The following is a 19,645-nucleotide window of genomic DNA, read 5'->3' as shown; positions in this document are numbered from 1 at the left end:
TGAATAAAGATGGTGTTATTTATTATATTTAAGAAGGATTTATATATTTATAGCGTATATATATTTATTGAAATAGAATATAAAACATGATTTGAAATTGAAAATCTAATCCGAAGAATTTTGGAATCATTTTTTTTTTTTTGAGTCAGTCTATAACTCAGAGAGTGTTTGATTAAATATATTTAAAATAATTATAAATTCATATATTTTATAAAGTATTTGTAAAACTTATAAGATGTGAAAATCTTATTCTAAAAGTAAGTTTTTAAAGTGTTTGAAAAATTAAGGTTATAAAACTTATAAGATGTAATTAGTATTGATAATTTTGTAATTGATACGATCCAAATTGGACGAATTTGTCAAAAATTTAAAAATGAGTTGAGAACTTCTTACTATTTTTTTATAGGAGCTTATTATAAGCTTTTTATATCTTATTTTTGCATTTTATATGATCATTCTTTAAAAGATATTATCAAATATTTTTCAGTATCTTATAAACTTTCAAATATGTTATCATATGTTCTCACTATAATTCTTAAATACTCGGATTCGCCTCAATTTTGAAGCAAATTAGAAAATATAATGATGATACCGAGAAAATAATGAATTGTATACATGCGATCCCAACAAGAAAAGTAAATTACAATTTTATCTTTCATTAATTATAAAAAAAATCGGTAAGAATTACATCACAAGTCTAAGGAACATTTAGGAAATCTACTATTTGATATTTTTGAATTATTTCCTTTTCAATTATCACTATGCATTTTATAGTCTTTTTGAGATAATTCAATTATAATTACACAATAAATCTCAATTATAATTAATATATCAATACTCAATATCAAATATCTATAATTATCTAGCAACTATTATGAAATTAAATCAATAATTATTACTAAAATAAAACAACACCGGCACATTAATTAATAAGGTTTGAACCCACATATAATTACGCATCTTCATCTTTACCAATTGAGCTATACTTCACTGATACCGTACATTTTTAAAGTTTTGTTAATACTTTGGGTAAAAGAAAGAAATGAAAAGATTGTGGTGTTTTCATGTGCACTAGAAATATAATATTTTGCTATAACTAATTACAATAGTTAAAAAAAAAAAGAAAATAATTCGTAGTAAATGCAAATTAACCACGGCTCTACAATGATCATTACCCATTATTTCCGCAAGTGAGGTCAAAATATTAGTCATACATAGTTCAAACCATGGAAAATATTTTGATCATAGTTAAAAATCATGACAAATATTGATTAACAGTAACAAAAATTTATAAAATTTTTGTATTAATTTTGTTTGACCGTAGTTAATTTTTCATAATTTTAGAATCATGATCATTTATATTAGAGCGAAAAATTATTATTATTATTATTATTATTATTATTTTTCAATGGTGATTTTGAAGTGAGATTTGATGCTCCTTTATGTGACCAGAAAACGTGTTTAGATTGAGGCATCTATATTGGAAAATTGGTCGTGATTGTGACTAAGTTAAGCTTTTGGTGGACCCGTAATTACTAGGGAGTTAGCACACAAACTTTAGCTCCAGCCACATGGGGGCTGGAATAAAGAAACTAGGGCTTGTCCCATAAAGGGTTGGCACATAGGGAAGATTTACTATTAATGTGGTTGCCACAATTGCCAAAAATGCTTAGTGGAAGTAAGCTACTTTTGCTCATTTATAGGGAGTTTGATGTCACTTTTGGGTATTATTTCTTGAAAATATGAGGAGGAAATCAAATTATCTTTATATGGGCTTCTCTACTCTAGTCCTTTCATGGGAAGAAATAAGTCTTTTTGATATGGTTAATTATCGAATTAAAATAAAAATTTTGTGATAAATATTAATTAATTATGACTGTGTAATAATTATGAGTCGTTGTTTCTACAAGTAATATCAAAACATTAGCTACAGTTAAAAACTACAACAAATGCTTTTGCTATAAGCAAAATCATGCATGGAGAATATTAATTAATTGTGGCCAAAACTTAAATTTCACATTAATTTTGTTTGACTGTGATAGATAATATTAATTTGACATAATTTTTAAGTTGTAGTATTTATAATATAGACAAATAGTTATTTTTTATTTTGTTTTAGTGTTTGTTTGTTAGGGAAAGGGGATTTTTTTAGAGAATTTAATTGCAAAATAACATATATATATATATATATATATTCAATTTGGTAACATTATTTTTATATTGGGAAAGGATATATATATTTGTAAAAATTGGAGATATTGTTATAGTATTATTTTGATGGTATTCTTATTTTTTTCTGTGAAAATATGCTAAATAGACATTGTTACCTTATATATTACAGTGAAAAAGTGCTGATGCGGTTCACATTTTTCTGATTGTATGTACTGTACAACATGCCATCATCTCTAAGGATTTTGATTCATCTTCCTATTTAAATGTTGTAATGCTATCTAACAATTGAAATGGGCAATGACGTATTGCTCAAGTGATAAAGTTGAGGTTGTATGATTAAATGGTTGTTTTCTGAAATTTCACGTATGTGTATATATTCTATTTTTATAGTAGTTTCTTATTTCTTGTTTCTTTGTTCATTTGAACTTGTTCGTTGATTTGGAGGGGAATACCTATGTTGTTGTCATGAGCTCTGTCTTGTAGGATCCTTTGGAGCTTTTGGAGAGATCGTTTAACCGGATATAGGATTTATAAACACTAAGGACTTAATCAAATTCGACTTTGAGTTTAATGACGATTAATTTTATATATATATATATATATTAATATAGCGATTGGGTAGGTGAAGCCGGAGTTAGAATTTGGGATCTCTACTACAAATAAAAGAGGTAATGCAAATTCAAGCAATTGATTATGGACTATGCAAAACTTTTTATAATTAATTACTGCTAATGACAATTTTTATGTCATAACCATACTATTAAAATTATGAAATTAGGAAAACTTACAATTTTGATCCTATAAGTATAGGGGATTAGTGTTTTTAGTCTTATATGATTCTATTTTATCATTTTGATCCTGAAAGTAAATAATTTTCTCGTTATTAGTCCTATTCTGACGAAAATGGCTGGAAAAAGTCATGTGCGAGGCACATCACCATATTTTAAAAAAAAATTCAATCATTTCGCTGACTTGGCCGTTCAACTATGCTCTATTTTTATTTTTACTAAATGACGTGGCATTTAAATGTCAACTTGGCGAAGTCAACTAGTTATTCCTTCCAAAACATACTATGTAGGATTAAATTGGAGGAAAAGTTACCAACCACTTTTCCCTCTTTTATTTAACCCCAATTTGCAAGGTAAAAGCCCTAAAATAGCATCTGTCATTGTTCCAGTTGGGGAGGAGTTATGGGTGAAGGTTTCTGTTGATAAAGTCAAGTATAACAGCCTCTACCCGACAGTTATTGTGGGAGGAGAGTCATGCTACCAACATCATGGACAATCAAAAATTTCTGTCAGAAAATCAAAATATGTTTTTTGAAGTTCTGGTTATATCGAAATGTTGCAGAAATTAGTATAACTCAGAAACTTCACATAAATAATAATGTAGAAATTGCATAAAAAAGATTGATAAGTGATGTAAAGTTGTGATAGAAATTACATAACTGCAGAAATTTTACATCGTTTTGTAAAACTGTTGATATCACAAAAACTTCATGAATTGCTAATGTAACTCCTTGCTAGGCACTAATTACAAAAGCTGATAGCAAAACTAATCATAGAAGTTGATCACAAAAATTGATCTCTGCAGTAATTGGTCCTAATCACAAAAACTTCATCAAAATATATTTTAACTTTTAGACTGAGAAGGCCACTTGGAAACATCCACATACTTCTTGCCCCTCTCCAGAACTATGGATTTTTTTCCCTCAGGCATGCTGACACGTCTTGTAGAAAAAGAAGGAACCACTCCGGTGATAGGTGGTGGTGCTCTAATATTCAACCTACTATGGAGGACAGGTTGTGATTCTGTTGGCAAGCTTGGACTACTTATTTATAGTTGAGTGAACATTGATGGTCCTATTGTTGGCAACACTTGGGATTGTTGAGATGCTATTATATTAAGCTCTTGTTGTTGATAAGGCACCTCAATTTCGATAGGTAATGTTGAAGGTAATATCACTAGAGGTGTAGAAACAACCTGTGTTTGAAGGTTAAGTTCAATTAGTACTTAGTCACCAGAAATTAGTAAAACTTACACTTATTTCAAAAAATAATATATTTAGAGTTAATTCAAACATTCAAACAAATCAACTCTCATTTAACAAATAGATAAATAAATAAAATAAAATAAAGTTGGTGGCTAAGTCTAAATTTACACTTACATTTTCAGCCATCATGTTGGCATTCATCAAACTTGTATTGCTTCTTGGACCTGTGACTTCTTCTTTACCTAAAGGGATTTAAACACTATTTCGTAAGAAAAGTGTTATACCAAAAACTACATAAATGAATTAGTACAAAACCTGCATTTTTCCTTTTGAGTTCCTTGCCTTTTGATTTATTTGACTTGTATTTTTTCTCAACTTACAGACAACATTCAATAGTATATATTAATCATCAATTCATTGTGTTAAATTTTTTTTTTTTTTATATAATTGCTTGTTGCTATAGTTCAGCGACTAAGGATTCTTCGTGTGTTATGTCTTCTGAGCCTGTCTTGAATGGACATATCCTTTGATTATGCCCTTCCTCACTAGGGGTGGGCGATCGAGTCGGGTAATTCGGATCCCGATCCGACCTGACCCGATCGGGTAGTTTTTTTTTTTTTTTTTTTCCCTCGGATTTTCTTTAAAAGAATATTGGGTATTGGGTAACCAGATACCCAAATTAAAAAAATCGGGTCGGATTTCGGGTAGGATATCCCTATCTGAATTACACGATCGGGTACTCGAAATTTTTAAAAAGAATTATGTATTTTATGCTTTTTTCTAGCATTCCTCTCCTTCTCCACTCTTCCTCCGTCTTCTCCTTTATTCTTCTTCTCCAAACTCCCAACTCCTAACTCTCCCAATCATCCAATCCCAACAAGAAATCCATCATCTTTCTCTCAACTCTCAAGCTCTAAATTTCAAAGTGTCACAAGAAGATGATGGAATTAGATAGCCAAATCCAAAGATCAGTATTATTTTTAATTTCTTTTATTATTTAGCTTATTGTATATTCAAATTGTACTATGACCCAAAACATATAACAAGAAACAAAATAGAAGTGCAAAATATATATCAAGATGCAAAATTAAGAAATTAAAAAAAAATGACTGAAAACAGACTGTTTTCTGCTTCTATTTACAATTACAGTTTCTATTGTAAATAGAAGCTATTTCGAAAAATTGAAACAGCAAGAGCTGTTTCGAATTTTCGAAACACTCGGAAGTTCATTTTTTATATTTTTAATTTAATTTTTCAATTACTTTTTTTAAAATTTATATTATATTAATTTGTAATATTAAATTTATTAATAATTTAGCATCGATGGCCGTGTTCTTGATGCATTTTGGAATTCATTATCTCTTAAAATAGAACAAGCCCTTATTTGTACTCAAGATTGGCTTCGTATGGATTCTACGCCTATAAATGTTGAAAAAGATTTATATGAAATTGAAACAATTGAAAGAAGTATTTCTTTTCGCTCTTTTGACTTTTATATATATTTTTTATTTTGATACTTATTAATAATAATTACTGTGTTGTAGGAATACTCAACTTTGGGATTGATTCAACTATTGTCGATATTTGATGGTCTACGACTCCATTAGCAACTTGACATGCTTTAAGATTTAAAATATGAGTCTATAATTCTTTTTTATTTTGGATGAATGTAAAAATTGAATGATGTGTTGATTTTCATTTCATTTGGTTGATTATAAAACTTGGATTGTTGTTTTATTTTTATTGTGATTTGTGAATTTGTTAAGTTGAATGCTACCACTTTTATTTATTATTAGTCGCAAAAGAAATCAAAATCAATGAAGTTTGTTTAAAAAAAAAGGGAAGGGGGGGTGGGGGGGTTGAATTTCGGGTACCCAACAAGAATAACATCCAAAAACCAACTCGACCTCCACCCCTATTCGGCGCCAGAAATGCTACAATGCACTTTTGTTTGCTGCCTCTTCAACCTCTGTGCCTTCCTTCCAAGGCCTCTTTTTCTCTTGTTTGTAGCTTCATCAGGTTTCCTTCTCCATGCATTTGAAGGTCTACCAGGGTCTCTTCCAAAATTTGGTGGCAGCGGAGGAATAAACAAAGAGTGTACCCCACAATATTTTCCCACTAATTTCCATTATCATAGGTGTATAAACTTTCTTATACATGTTAACAGAGTAATAATTATGCACACAGTCTTTAGGTATCTCATTTTACTTAAAAATTGAACTCTGGATATGCTTGCAATGGATGCCACTAATGTCCAACTTTGTACATGTATAAGTCATTTTCTCCAAATCCACACAAAATTGTGACCCATCAGAGCATGATATTTGATAATGCTTATCATCAGCTTTTGTAGGGATGTAATCTCCAACTTTGTCCACATGCTTTTGAAGTAATTTTTTGATCTTAGGCCACACCCTTCCCTTCCATTTCTTATCAGCTCTTTCCCTATTCTCTTGAAGTCTTTTCATCAGAAACTCTCTAACCCACACAAGTATGGTGATTATGGATTTGTCCCTCCTCTCCAAAATGTTGTTGTTGAAGGTCTCACAACAATTGTTCAATACGTCACATTTTGGAGCCTTTGTGAAATGTGACCAACTCCATGTATGTGGTGGTTTATCATCAAACCAAGCATCTGTGTTTTGATCAACATTGTTAGTTCCTCCATTCTGGTTTTAAACTCACAATAGTGCTTGCCTTAGCTGCCATCCACAATGTATTCTTAAATGTTAATCCCCTAAAATCAGCTATTTTTAAGTTATTGTGTAGATGCCTAACACAATATCTACGCACACTTTGATAAAAAACACTCCGAAATGCATTCAACAATCCATAATGCACGTGCTCTTTTTGTTAATAATTTAACAAAAATGGGTAATGAGACGTAAATTACAACTTTTTTGAACTTGTGGGACTAAATTTGTTGAGTCGTAAAATAATGGGACCAAAATCGCAAATGCGTAAGTTATGGGATGTAAATTACAATTTTTTCGACAGATGGCAAATGAAAAATAAAAAATAGGGTTGTGATCTTGTACAAAAAATATTTATATGGCTCATACCCGATTTCACATACTAGTTGTTGTTGTGTCCTCCTTACCTGCTTTCAAATCATATGATTTATTAATATTTCAGAAGTTGGGTTACTTTCATGTAATATACACGTCCGCCTAATTCATACCAAAATATTTTTTCCTTCTCTCTTCTTCCCTCTTTAATAAAATTTTGATTTCAACAAAATAATTGTTGTGTGTGTATATTTTTATATAGTTATTCTTTGAAGTAGTTGTAATTAGTTAGTTGTTTTAGTCCAAAAAAAATTACTTATTTTTAAAATTGAATAGGATGTTAGTTGCTTTAACCCATTAGATAAAGTACAATAATATCTCTTGAAATTTATTATTTACAAATATTTTCTCATTATTTGAAAACTTATAAATACAGTAAAAAACCTTTATAAATTAATAACCTTGGGACCATGAAATTTTATTAATTTAGAGAGGTATTAATTTATCGATAAATTAATATTTTATTAATTAAAAGAGAATTTTTTTAAATTCAGCAAATTTAGTACATATGTATTGAAAATAAATGAATTCATATATGTTTCATTGATTACATTCATGCATCAATCAATTCTTTGTAACTAATTGAATATATTCATGTATAATATCAATTCATTGAATACAATTAACTATTATATTCATAGATGCATGTATCAATTCATTAAAATTACTTAAACATACATATTTACATTAATTCGTTGCACTTAAATAACTATTATAGTCAATTAATATATTCATGCATGATGATTGAAACATATACTATATAAATCTCAATATGAAAATAAAATAATTCATAACACCCAACCATGTCTTCTCATCTAAAAGGTATCGCAAAATCATCCATGAATGATGAAATGCATAAAGCATTACGGACTTCATATTTTACCAAATTACCATAATATTTATAATTGTAATATTTATGAATTATTAATTTAGAGTTTTAATGGGACCTAATATTTATAAAGGAATTTTTTAAAAAATTATTATCTTATTATCTTATCGAATTTGATGATTTTTTACAAAGGCTCAAGTCGGGACCGAAAGATTTTATTATTTTGGAGAGTTTATTAATTTATAAATATTTTACTGTACGCCTCTAATTTTAGCATTCATCTAATACTGGAGTTTGTTCCGTTAGCCTCCATTATATATATAGAAAGCTGAAAAAAAAAAAAAAACCTAAAAGATGACTAATTTTTTATTGAATAACAACTACTTTTGATCAAATGGATATGATTCGAGAATAATATTTGATTTGAGTTACATTCTTTTAACTTTATATATATTGTATTTACCCCTTATAAGTATAAACTATCATAATGTTGGATGAAAGGTAAAATTAAAGATTTATATAATTGTTTTTTCTTATTGTTGTAAGCACTTTCAATTAGAACTCTAACTAGAAAGGGATCAGTTGTAAACGAAAATTTTTCGATGAGGGTGTAAATGTAATTTTTAAGCTTTTTTTTGGGGAAAATGTAATTTTAAATTTTCAAAAAGGTCCAAGTATAATTAACCGTATAATCAATTATAGAATAGAACAAATTACGTCGACGCCTCATGAGGTTAAGCCAAATTACATAAATACCATTATCCTTTATAAAATTATAGGTATGCCTCTTGAGAGGTTGTTAGTGCAACGTATCTAGTGGGTGTTTGTGTATCATTTCGTTATTGAATAGGCGGGCTGCTTATTACTACGACTACAATACTAAAAGTTGAACTTATAATTTTATAAAGAGTAAAGAGTATTTGTGTAATTAGACATAATTTTAGAAAAAATATCAATATAATTAACCCTATATAATAAGAATTTTAACACTATAATCACTTTTGTTTAAAACTAATTAATTACTTAATAATCAATAACTGAACATAAAAACATGATGAAAAGAACATAAATGGTTAAAAATGTAATCTACCTTGAAATTTTATCTCCGACCTCCAAATCTCCGCATAAAAACACAAATAGGAGAATTCGTTTCTCCTCCAAACCATTTCTTGGAGAGGAATTTGACCCTTTTTATAACCACCACCACTACACACACAAACAAGCACTATATATAATCACAACTCCTACTATTATTTTATCTTCATCTTCTTCACAATTTCAATACCAGAACACTCTCTTTTTTTTTTTTTTTTCTTTTTCTCTGTGAGTGATTCTCTCTCTATCTCTCTATACTCCTCAGTTTCAGAGCTCCCTCATTTCTGTTTCTCTCTCTTCATTTACTATCCTACATATATATATATGGATATTTGTGTATGTATGTTGGTTTATGTTCAGAGATATGTAAACCCAAGTTTGTCATGACACATCACTTTCATGTTGCAGAAATTGGTCAGAGGGTCATAATTAAATCACCTGAACATCATTAAAATGCGAAGATGGATGTTCATTGTAATTAGTCTACTGTTGGAGTAAACGCGATCAGAAAAATGCGGGTAAAGGAACTCCACCCGCTATGCTGCATACCGCTTGAAAGCCCGGAAATCGGGGCTGAATCGCCGGAGCCGACCCTTTTGAGAACTGGGTCGGCGGTCAATTTTTCCGGCGGTGGATCTGACTTCAATGACAGAGGATCTGACGTCAGTACCAGCACTAGCGTGGCTGGGGTTCTATACAAGTGGACCAACTACGGCAAGGGCTGGCGATCCCGGTGGTTCACCCTCCGCAGTAACGGCGTCCTCTCTTACTCCAAGACGCGCCGCCCCGACTCTCCAGAGAACGACGTCGTTGTTATTGGCTCCGCGATCGCGAACCGCCGGAACGCCAGTAAACACTGCAAAAATGTCGGCATTGTGCATTTAAAGGTCGGTAAATAGCAGTCTTTAACAGAAAACACATACGCAACGCATAAACCGCAAAACTGAGTTGGAGATGAAAAAACAAAAACTGGCATGTAGAGAAATTGGGGGGTGGCAAAGGTGAGGGGTTCGGAGTGGGCCGAAATGGGGGCTGTCTTTTATTAGGAGTACTACAGAAAGAGATTTCTGCTATAGTGCAAAGGATTTTGTTCCGGAAATATTACTGGGGATCTTTTACCATTATTCCATGCCTGTGAGAACTTTCTGCAGGAATTAGCCACCAAATTAGCTTTGATATCTGAGCCTTTTCTCCCTATTTTCCAACTTTTACTTTCTATGAACCATGGGTTTGCAAAACTATCTTGAAATGTGCTTTCTTTTTTCACAATTAACTGGGTGTTAATTTAAAGTGGGTCACATCAGCAGGTGAGTTTCATTATAGGCCAAATATAGGGGAGGTGGTGTAGGCCTAGGTAGGTTTTCTTTCCTATTCTTGCATTTTAATGTCTAGTCACATCGACATTTTGGCATCTGGGTTTTTGAGTAACATGTTTCTGTAAGTTTTTCTTGTCCGGCTTGAAGAACTGATGCCATTTCTTTTTGCCTCTTGAGAAAAAAATTCCACTTGACTAATTCTACAGTTATCATGCCATATGGGGTAGGGTATAATATTACAACTTCGGATCTTCTTGACTAATTCAACTTGGAAATGTAAAAGTTTGTTCTTTTTTCAACCCTTTTTACGCCCTTTATTAATGTATGTATTCCGAGTAAAAAATAGCAGATCTAAGCTTATTGAACTGGTGGTGCACTGGTTTGTTTCCTTGACCCTTTTCTAGTCTACTGGGAACTACAGTAATGAACTGACAATTTAAGGAAAAAAACTACTGTTTTCTTAAAATTAAGGAATAAGGAACCGAGAAAGGATATTCTTGCATTCCTTTTTGTTCATGGTGAGTTCGCATGAGAGTAAAAAAATCGCATTTATCTACTCAAAGAACTATTAACCGATGATTTGGTTGATCCTGTTAAATTGGTTTGCATTCTGGGCATCTCCTGTATCTCTTTTGATGTTATTGATACTTGTGGGGTCGCAACGGTTCTCTCTATTTGAAGCTTGTTTATTTATTTTGACAAGTACATTATTAAGTGCTTCAAAGTTAGCTTATATATTGTGTGATATGTGAATGAGATGCAAATTGATGGGGAAATGCATGAGAAACTTGACTTGTTGATGTGTTTGTTTGCAGGTCTCATCATTTCGTGAGAGTAAGGCTGATGATAGGAGATTTTACATATTTACCGCAACAAAGACGCTTCATTTAAGGACGAACACGAAGAAAGAAAAAGTGTCCTGGATACAAGCTTTAATATCAATAAGAAGCCCTTTTCAATTGAGACTACAGATTGGAGTCACACCCCATCTAACTAGAAATTTATCAATATCAACTGAAAGGCTCAAGCGGCGTTTGCTCGAGGAGGGAATTGGTGAAGGGCTCGTTAAGGAGTGTGAGCAGATCATGCTTTCTGAATTTTCACACGTAGAAGGACAATTTCAAGTTCTTTGTGAGGAGCGTTCCAATTTGCTGGTTACATTGAGACAATTAGAGGTAATCTTTACTGTTAATAGATTAAAGAGATCACATTTTGATGCCAGAGTTAAATACCAACATATTCAATAAATTTACAATTGCCCGTGAAATATGGGACTAACTATTGCATTTGAAGAAAGTATTTGCATTACCACGATATTAGAAAACTAAATTGGCTTGAATGACAAAATAAGCGCCCGTAATATAATCTAGGTATGGTCCATAGGACACCTTTCAATGTTTGCCTCCCAATACGTGTTTTATTGCGCATTGTTGGAGTAACTTGTATATTATATTCTTGAGGTTCATTTCTTGTCTTGCATTGCATTGTTTGACATCGAGTTAGTTTTTTCTAGTGTTTGACATACAACTTTATTTTCAAAGAAGAGTGAATACTAAAAGTTTCTTGTGTTAACTGGAGATGGAATTGAAGTACATTTCTATGGACAGACTCGTGAACTTCAATGATTTTGAGTTACAAATATAAATAGTGTTATGAGGAATATCTCTTCAAGAGAAGTTGTACAAGTGTTCCATAACTTTTGGCGTACTTGGGATGTAGGAAATACTCTTCCATCCCCAGCATAATATAGAGTATAAGGAAGGTCTATGCAGATTAAGAAAGATTCTAATTTTAACTTTTTGCCCCCATAGGAGCAACCAATTCATAATCTCATTAGAAAGAGATCATTCAGTGAATAACATGTGGCAGAATTGTTTATTATGCTCTATCCTTGTGAAATACTCACTTACAGAGGTGAGCATATGCAGATTAAGTAAGATTCTAATTTTAACTTTTTGCACCTATAGGAGCAACCATATCATGAATCTCTTTAGAAAAAGATCATTCAGTTATAACATGTGGCAAAATTGTTTGTTATGCTCTATCCTTGTGCTATACTGACTTAGCAGAGGTGTAGTGATCAAATTATTATGTAGAGGTCAAATTTTATTTTATTTTTTGTGACTCTGGTTATCAAGTGAATTGGCAGTCGTTTAGTAGGCAGTGCTTTTTGGATTTCTCTAAGTCCAGTGTGAAGCTTGTCTTTTCACATCTCAAAATTTTCTTGCGGAATGACGTTAGTTACGAGGAGAATTGCTCTTTTTTCTTGTTAGGAAAGCTGTTTGTCATCCATTTTACTGCAGAGACTCATTCTTCTGATCTGTCTTTTTTATCAACTTCCTATCTAGTTTTAGTAAGTAGCATTTATTGCTCCATATGCTATATTTGTTCCTTCTGTCATGAAAGAAAGAAATTTGGAATCTAGAGTAAGTTGGTTTATTCATTTTGGCATATGTATTCTAGATTTTCCTGATTCTTGTATGAATTCTGTGGCCTATAATTCTTAAATGCTAGTTTTACTAGGAAACTTTGGCAATTGAAGAATACAATTCTGCATTTCCAGGCAACGAATATTGAAGCTGAAGTCTCTGGAATCAATGTCAGAGAATATGAGTTGATGAAGCAAGAGTACACGAATTTAGCAAGGGGAAAATACAGTGGTATAAAATATCTCCTTCACTGCTTTTTGCTCTGAATTAAGCCAGAAATCCTTGACATAATGCATCTTCTATTGCAGTGGTTTAACTTCTGTTCTATTGTCTGAGTTTCTTATATGTTCTAACAGATCTACGATCTGTAATCCAACGCTCAAATCTTATTTTATCATAAATAATTTCATCATGGTTGCTTTTCCTTTTTGCATTCCCCCATGTTTGCACTAGTTTACTGTTAAACAATAATGTTATTTCTATCTGCAAGAAGAGAGGGCACAATTTCTTGTTTCAACTGATACTACATTATTTTATTTTATATTTGAAAAAGAGTAACACTGTCATTTTAATCATTAATGGGCAATTTGAAAACTCTATGTTATGTGAAATCACTAAATTGTTTAGATATTGTTGGCAGGAAGACGAATGTTTTTCCTCTTACATTTCTTGTGCTATTGTAATCTCACAAGGATGTTTTCTGTATACATAGCTGAACATGATCCACGTGCAATCATATATTGTTGTAGAACTAGCATAATTCTTCTAGATATATGTTATGTTGTATTTGACATCCAGTTTGGTAACAGAATGGAGCACCACAGAATCATCAGATGATGTAGGAAAGCAAGAGCTTGAGGAAGCATCAGATGAAGAGGAAAGCCACTTCTTTGATACAAATGACTATTTCCTTGAACCAACTTTTGGTTCTGGGCTAATAGGTACGGGTCACATGGATGATTATGAGAGATTGGAAAGTCATCAAACTGATGATGTGGTGAAGGCAGATGTAAACAAGAATATATTAGACTCTAGATATCCACATGTTGAAAGAAGGAAAAGGCTACCAGATCCAATTGAGAAGGAGAAACGGGTCAGTCTGTGGTCTATGATCAAGGACAACATTGGGAAAGATTTGACTCGAGTTTGTCTACCTGTATACTTTAACGAGCCAATCTCGTCTTTGCAAAAGTGTTTTGAAGACCTAGAGTATTCTCATCTTTTGGATCAGGCATACAAGCATGGGAAAGAGGTACAATGTGTTTAGTTCGCAAGTTATTTATCTTCTTGCTGTTTTATTCTATAATGATACTTTCTTTTATATGCTTCCAAAGTACTTGCAGAACATCTTAATGATTTATTCCCCTATGTAGATTGATCGATGTAGTTGTTATAGTTGGTAAAATTCTGCGGGATCAGATGACACCACTTATCATCTGAGTTCCTGAATGTTTTTTTGGACAAAAAAATCTAAGTCTGCATCATGTTTCACAAAATTTATAATTTCATGTGTTAGTTACACTTAGCCCCCCGAGAAAATAGCCAAATTAAATTTTTAACCCTTGAACTTTAGAAATTACACTTAGATTACTTTGAAAATAACTAGTATCATCAACTTTCTTGCTGATAACTTGTAGGACATTATGTGAATTGCCTTTCAGGATATGTTGCTTTCTTAAAAGTATCATCATGGTCGTTCTTTTTCCAGATTACTTTTGTATACATTCTTCCTTTTATATTTCAATCCTACAATACTAGGAGATTGAACTAGATATTTTTATGTAAATGCAAGAATGGTCTGTAACCTCACTTTAGATAACATAGAACAATAATGAACCACCAAAAACCAGCTACAGTAAAACCTCTATAAATTAATACTCTATAAATTAATAAACTCTATAAAATAATAAAATCTTCTGGTCCCGACTTGGGCCTTTGTAAAAAATCATCAAATTCGATAAGATAATAAAATAATATTTTTTTGAAAAATTCCTTTATAAATATTAGGTCCCATTAAAACTCTAAATTAATAATTCATAAATATTACAATTATAAATATTATGGTAATTTACTAAAATGTGAAGTCTGTAATGCTTTACGCATTTGATCATTCATGGATGATTTTGTGATGTCTTTTAGATGAGAAGACATGGTTGGGTGTTATGAATTATTTTATTATCATATTGAGATTTATGTAGTATATGTTTCATTCATCATGCATGAATATATTTAATTGGGTATAATAGTTATTCAAGTGCAACGAATTAATGTAAACATATATATTTAAGTTATTCCAATGAATTGATACATGTGTCTATGAATATTATAGTTAATTGTAAATAATGAATTGATATTATACATTAATATATTTAATTAGTTATAAAAAATTAATTGATGCATGAATATAATCAATGAAACATATATGAATTCATTTATTTTCAATACATATGTACTAAATTTGCTGAATTTAAAAAATCTCTCTTTTAATTAATAAAATATTAATTTATCGATAAATTAATATCTCTCTAAATTAATAAAATTTCATGGTCCCAAGATTATTAATTTATAGAGGTTTTACTGTATTTTTCCATCTCCAATGGCCATAATCCCATAATAATGCTTACTCCATTATATATTCATTTCACTCTGTAACTTCTACAAATATCAAATTAATACTAAAAATATTTTGGTCAATAAAATATAAAACCACTGGATGAGGTACGAAATTGGAATTTCACTTAATTTTTCTAATGACGTCTGCATTGTCCATCTAAAATCCTGATATCAGGGGTGTGATTATAAACACAGATTTCTGGAGGGGGTTTAGGTATAATTTTAAAACTTTTAAGCAGGCAAAGTATATTAATGCTATTTTTTAGGGGATCTTTTTGTACTTAACCCTTAATTCGTCAAAATCTTTTTGGCTATTGGAACATGACAATGATTTAGGATCTACAAATGGATTAAGTTTACCACTGTTCCAAATGATGCTTCTAAAATTAATGTTGCCATCATAATAAAATGACTGCATTATGTAGTTTTCCATGTGACCATTTCCTGTGCTGATGTTAAAGGAAGGTTTTTGACCTCCTTGGAACTATGGTTTTTCTGGTTTTTAATTTGTTCATTGTTAATGCACCAAAAAAGCTATGCACTTATCCCCATAAAACTTAAGCCTAAACTCCAGAAGCTTTGTTGTTAGTTCAGATGAAATGGTCATTCGATATTCATTTACGAGCTAGAATGTGAATTATGTATTAGAGTGTGAGATTGTGATTAAACATGATGCTGTTACTCCAGGGAAACAGTGTCATGAGGATTCTGAGTGTTGCTGCTTTTGCTGTTTCTGGATATGCTTCATCTGAAGGCCGCCACTGTAAACCCTTCAATCCTTTACTTGGTGAAACTTATGAAGCTGATTATCCTGAAAAAGGAATTCGCTTCTTCTCTGAGAAGGTGTCTGTGCAAAACATTTCTCCATTATAGGATTTAATTGGATATGTGATGCATGATTCTCTTTCCCTACACCACCAGCTATTCTAGAATGCTGATTCATTCAAAATGGTAAAACCAAATTTTCACATTTGAACTACTCTAACCTCGTCTTGTGCACTCTGGTTATCTATAGTTAGCTGACCTTCCCTTTCTTTGAGCAATCAACAAATTGCAGCCAACAAATATCCCTCACCTTTTGAAATGATTTTGTAACAACTTGATATTTACCAGCAAAACTATTTTCTTAGCTTATTTTCTGCCCAATCTTCGAAATTAATGGTATCTTGTCAATTACTTTTTTTTTCTAGAAAACATTGGTTTTAACTATCTTATTCTTGAAATAGGTCAGTCACCACCCCACAGTCATTGCTTGTCACTGTGAAGGTAAAGGCTGGAAATTCTGGGGTGACACTAACCTTAAATCAAAATTTTGGGGGAGATCAATCCAACTTGATCCTGTTGGAACTCTTAATCTGGAGTTTGATGATGGGGAGATTTTCCAGTGGAGCAAGGTGCAGTCACATGTTCATACACGAGCACTTAAACTGTTGACTATATTCCGGTAGTTTGTTTATTCCTGGAAACACTACATTGATATTAGTGGTATTTTCTGCAGGTCACAACGAGCATCTACAATCTAATCCTTGGTAATATATATTGCGACCACCATGGGACAATGCATATACGGGGTAATCGTGAGTACTCGTGCAAGCTCAAGTTCAAGGAACAGTCAATTCTAGACCGCAATCCTCACCAGGTAAATGCAATATATTTGTACTATAATTCCTCCTTACTGTTATGAAGTCAATCAACTGATATGAATGAATTTTAAGAGAACCATACTAACTGGACAGGTTCATGGATTTGTTGAAGATGCCACTGGCAAGAAAGTTGCTCAGTTGTTTGGAAAGTGGGATGATAGCATGTGTTTTATAAACGGAGACGGAACTGGCAATGTAAAAGGCAGGTCGGAGGCATCTTTGTTATGGAAAAGGAATAAGCCGTCTCCAAACCCCACCCGCTACAACCTAACTTCTTTTGCAATTACACTCAATGAGTTGACACCAGGACTGAAGGTATGGGCGACATATTGGCTAATCCTCTTCCCTTTCTGCTATTTTTCTGATATGTACATCTAATTGTATGTTATACTGATTCCAAGTGTTTGATCATGGTTGAAGGAGAAGCTCCCACCTACAGATTCAAGACTGAGACCAGACCAGCGGTATTTGGAGAATGGGGAATATGACAAAGCAAATGTAGAGAAGCTCCGGTTGGAAATGCGCCAGAGAATGGTATGTGAACCTTCTTTTTGCTATGTGAATACACATGCAGCAACTCCAATGCTCTTTTGCTGTCTTAGGACACCACATGAAAATATGCTTGCCTATTCTTTTAGCAATACATGTAAGCTAAATTATACGTTTTGCCAAAAACTATCTATAAAGCTCATGATATTCAGGTAGCAGAAGAGACCTATTTGGGAGAAGAGAATGGGGTTGGAGTTGGACATAATCTTGTGTGATATCAGTTTGTTAGATGAACTTCTCTTTGGTTGATTTAGAATTCTCTTTTGATGAAAGTATAGAATGGGTTCAGTTAACACTGTGACCGTAGTATAACCAGCAAGGTTTCTTAGAGGGCTCGTGATGTTTAGCTTGTAGACTAGAGATAGACTTCATTATATGGTGCTTTATGAATTATGTTGTCTTTCTTGTTATTTCTGTTGATATTTCTTATTTGCCTGGATTAACATGCAATAACTTTTTCAGCATAAACATCTAATTTCCCACATAATATTCTCAGTGCTCTTGATTTATTTATTTTACTTGTTTTTTTTAAATGTTCTTTTTTGCCTACGAGCTTCATTCTTGGGCTGTAAACCATTCCAAAGTCGGTTATTTTGTTAAGTAAGGCATTTATATCTTGATGAAATCACCCATGCCCATAGACCACATGGTTGTTACTTCAATACATTAAATATATGTTCTCAAATAATCCTTAGGACTCTGATGTTGCTACTATACATGAAATTGTAAGAAGATGATAACATAATGTGTATGCTGCCTCTTCTTCCTTATAGTCGAGGAAATTGCAAGAACATGGTTGGAAGCCAAAATGGTTCCAAAGAGATGGCGAAGGAGCCTTCCATTATGTAGGTGGATACTGGGAAGCCCGACAGCAAGCAAAGTGGGACAGCTGCCCAGATATTTTTGGTGAGATCAGTCAAGAACTCATTAACTCCCTTGAGGACTCCTGATTTTTTAAAAAGGTATATTATTTGTTCCATTTTATCTTTTTTGTCGTGACGTTGCATTTGTTTGGCTATAAATCAACTAGTAACAAAGAGTTTAGAATTAGCTCAAGCATTATTCCCAAACTAGCAAGCCAAATGTGTTTGTTCGTTGAGTTCGATTGAGGAAAACATTAAAGATACATAAATTTTCTGTTTTAGCAGACAGATCATGTGAAGAGCAAGAGTATATAACTATAATTAATGCGAGGAATGTGTATGACTATACATTTATTTCTTTTTCTTTTAGAACAACATTAACTTTCATACTAAAGCTTTTGAAGAATATAATTTTATTCCAGGCGGAATTATTTCGTCCATTTTGTATTTCCGTTTTTCCATTTATCGGTTCAATTCTGGAACCTTTTGAATTCAGAGGTAGATCTTCACGAAGATGGTTGAAGCAAATTGTTGTATTCATTGATGTCATCAACTTCTAATCTTTTGAAAGCGACAATTATATGCGCCTTGTCCTCATATGTCGATGATTGTTTTAGTATCTTACCAAATAGTTTCGTCTTCTGGAGAAAGATAATTGTTTCATTGTGCTTCCATCAGCTTCATAAGTTTGGTTAATCTTGCTGCTGAATGCAGAAAACAGAGCGACAGAAGGCCATAAACATTCACAGTTTAAGTGCCGGTCAGTTGGGATCATCTTTCGACATATAAAGAATTTGAAGACGTGAGTTGTTCGATCTTATTTTAGCTTAGGATATTACCAATTTCCAGAATGATATTTTCTGCATGGTTGAGATTTTTGTCTATGTAATGTCTCTCATTTATTCTTCCCCAGCTAATACTAGCTGTGAGCTAATCTCTTCCCTTTTTTTTTTTTTCCAGGTAGTTCATTTGTAATTTTTTTTCCAAATGAACTCAAAAGAAATATTGAACAATTGTCTGCAAAAGATTTTCATATTTAACTAAATTACATATATACATAGACATATGTTGGAAG

General features: G+C 32.1%; 1 protein-coding gene and 1 long non-coding RNA gene across 6 annotated transcripts; one reads left to right on the top strand and one right to left on the bottom strand.

Moving 5' to 3' along the window:
- Positions 1–9,552: 9,552 nt before the first annotated feature.
- On the bottom strand, positions 9,553–10,449 carry LOC148787869 (uncharacterized). Its single transcript, XR_016066015.1, has 2 exons — positions 10,277–10,449; positions 9,553–10,013 (listed from the first exon to the last, which is right to left on the bottom strand). It is a non-coding gene; the product is annotated as an uncharacterized LOC148787869 (long non-coding RNA).
- On the top strand, positions 9,670–19,645 carry LOC105164295 (oxysterol-binding protein-related protein 2A). 5 transcript variants are annotated; one of them, XR_016066014.1, is made up of 12 exons: positions 9,670–10,044; positions 11,289–11,648; positions 13,037–13,133; positions 13,712–14,154; positions 16,203–16,358; positions 16,742–16,909; positions 17,014–17,154; positions 17,252–17,473; positions 17,579–17,692; positions 18,481–18,669; positions 19,285–19,372; positions 19,531–19,645. XR_016066014.1 is itself a non-coding variant. In XM_011082915.3 (11 exons), the coding sequence occupies exons 1-10, from the start codon at positions 9,670–9,672 to the stop codon at positions 18,655–18,657; spliced, it is 2,253 nt and encodes a 750-aa protein (XP_011081217.1). In that variant the 3' UTR covers positions 18,658–18,669; positions 19,285–19,645. The 5 variants fall into 5 exon arrangements, 4 of the variants coding, with proteins under 4 accessions (XP_011081217.1, XP_088738052.1, XP_088738053.1 ...); XM_011082915.3 differs by having other exon boundaries at positions 19,285–19,645; XM_088881928.1 differs by lacking the exon at positions 9,670–10,044 and adding an exon at positions 10,215–10,291 and having other exon boundaries at positions 19,285–19,645.

The sequence above is a fragment of the Sesamum indicum genome, linkage group LG6 (assembly GCF_026168435.1).
Source record: "Sesamum indicum cultivar Baizhima isolate 11 linkage group LG6, ASM2616843v1, whole genome shotgun sequence".
NCBI classification, from domain to species: domain Eukaryota; kingdom Viridiplantae; phylum Streptophyta; class Magnoliopsida; order Lamiales; family Pedaliaceae; genus Sesamum; species Sesamum indicum.
Note: the sequence above shows the minus strand (reverse complement) of the source record. Positions and strands in the feature narration are given on the sequence as shown.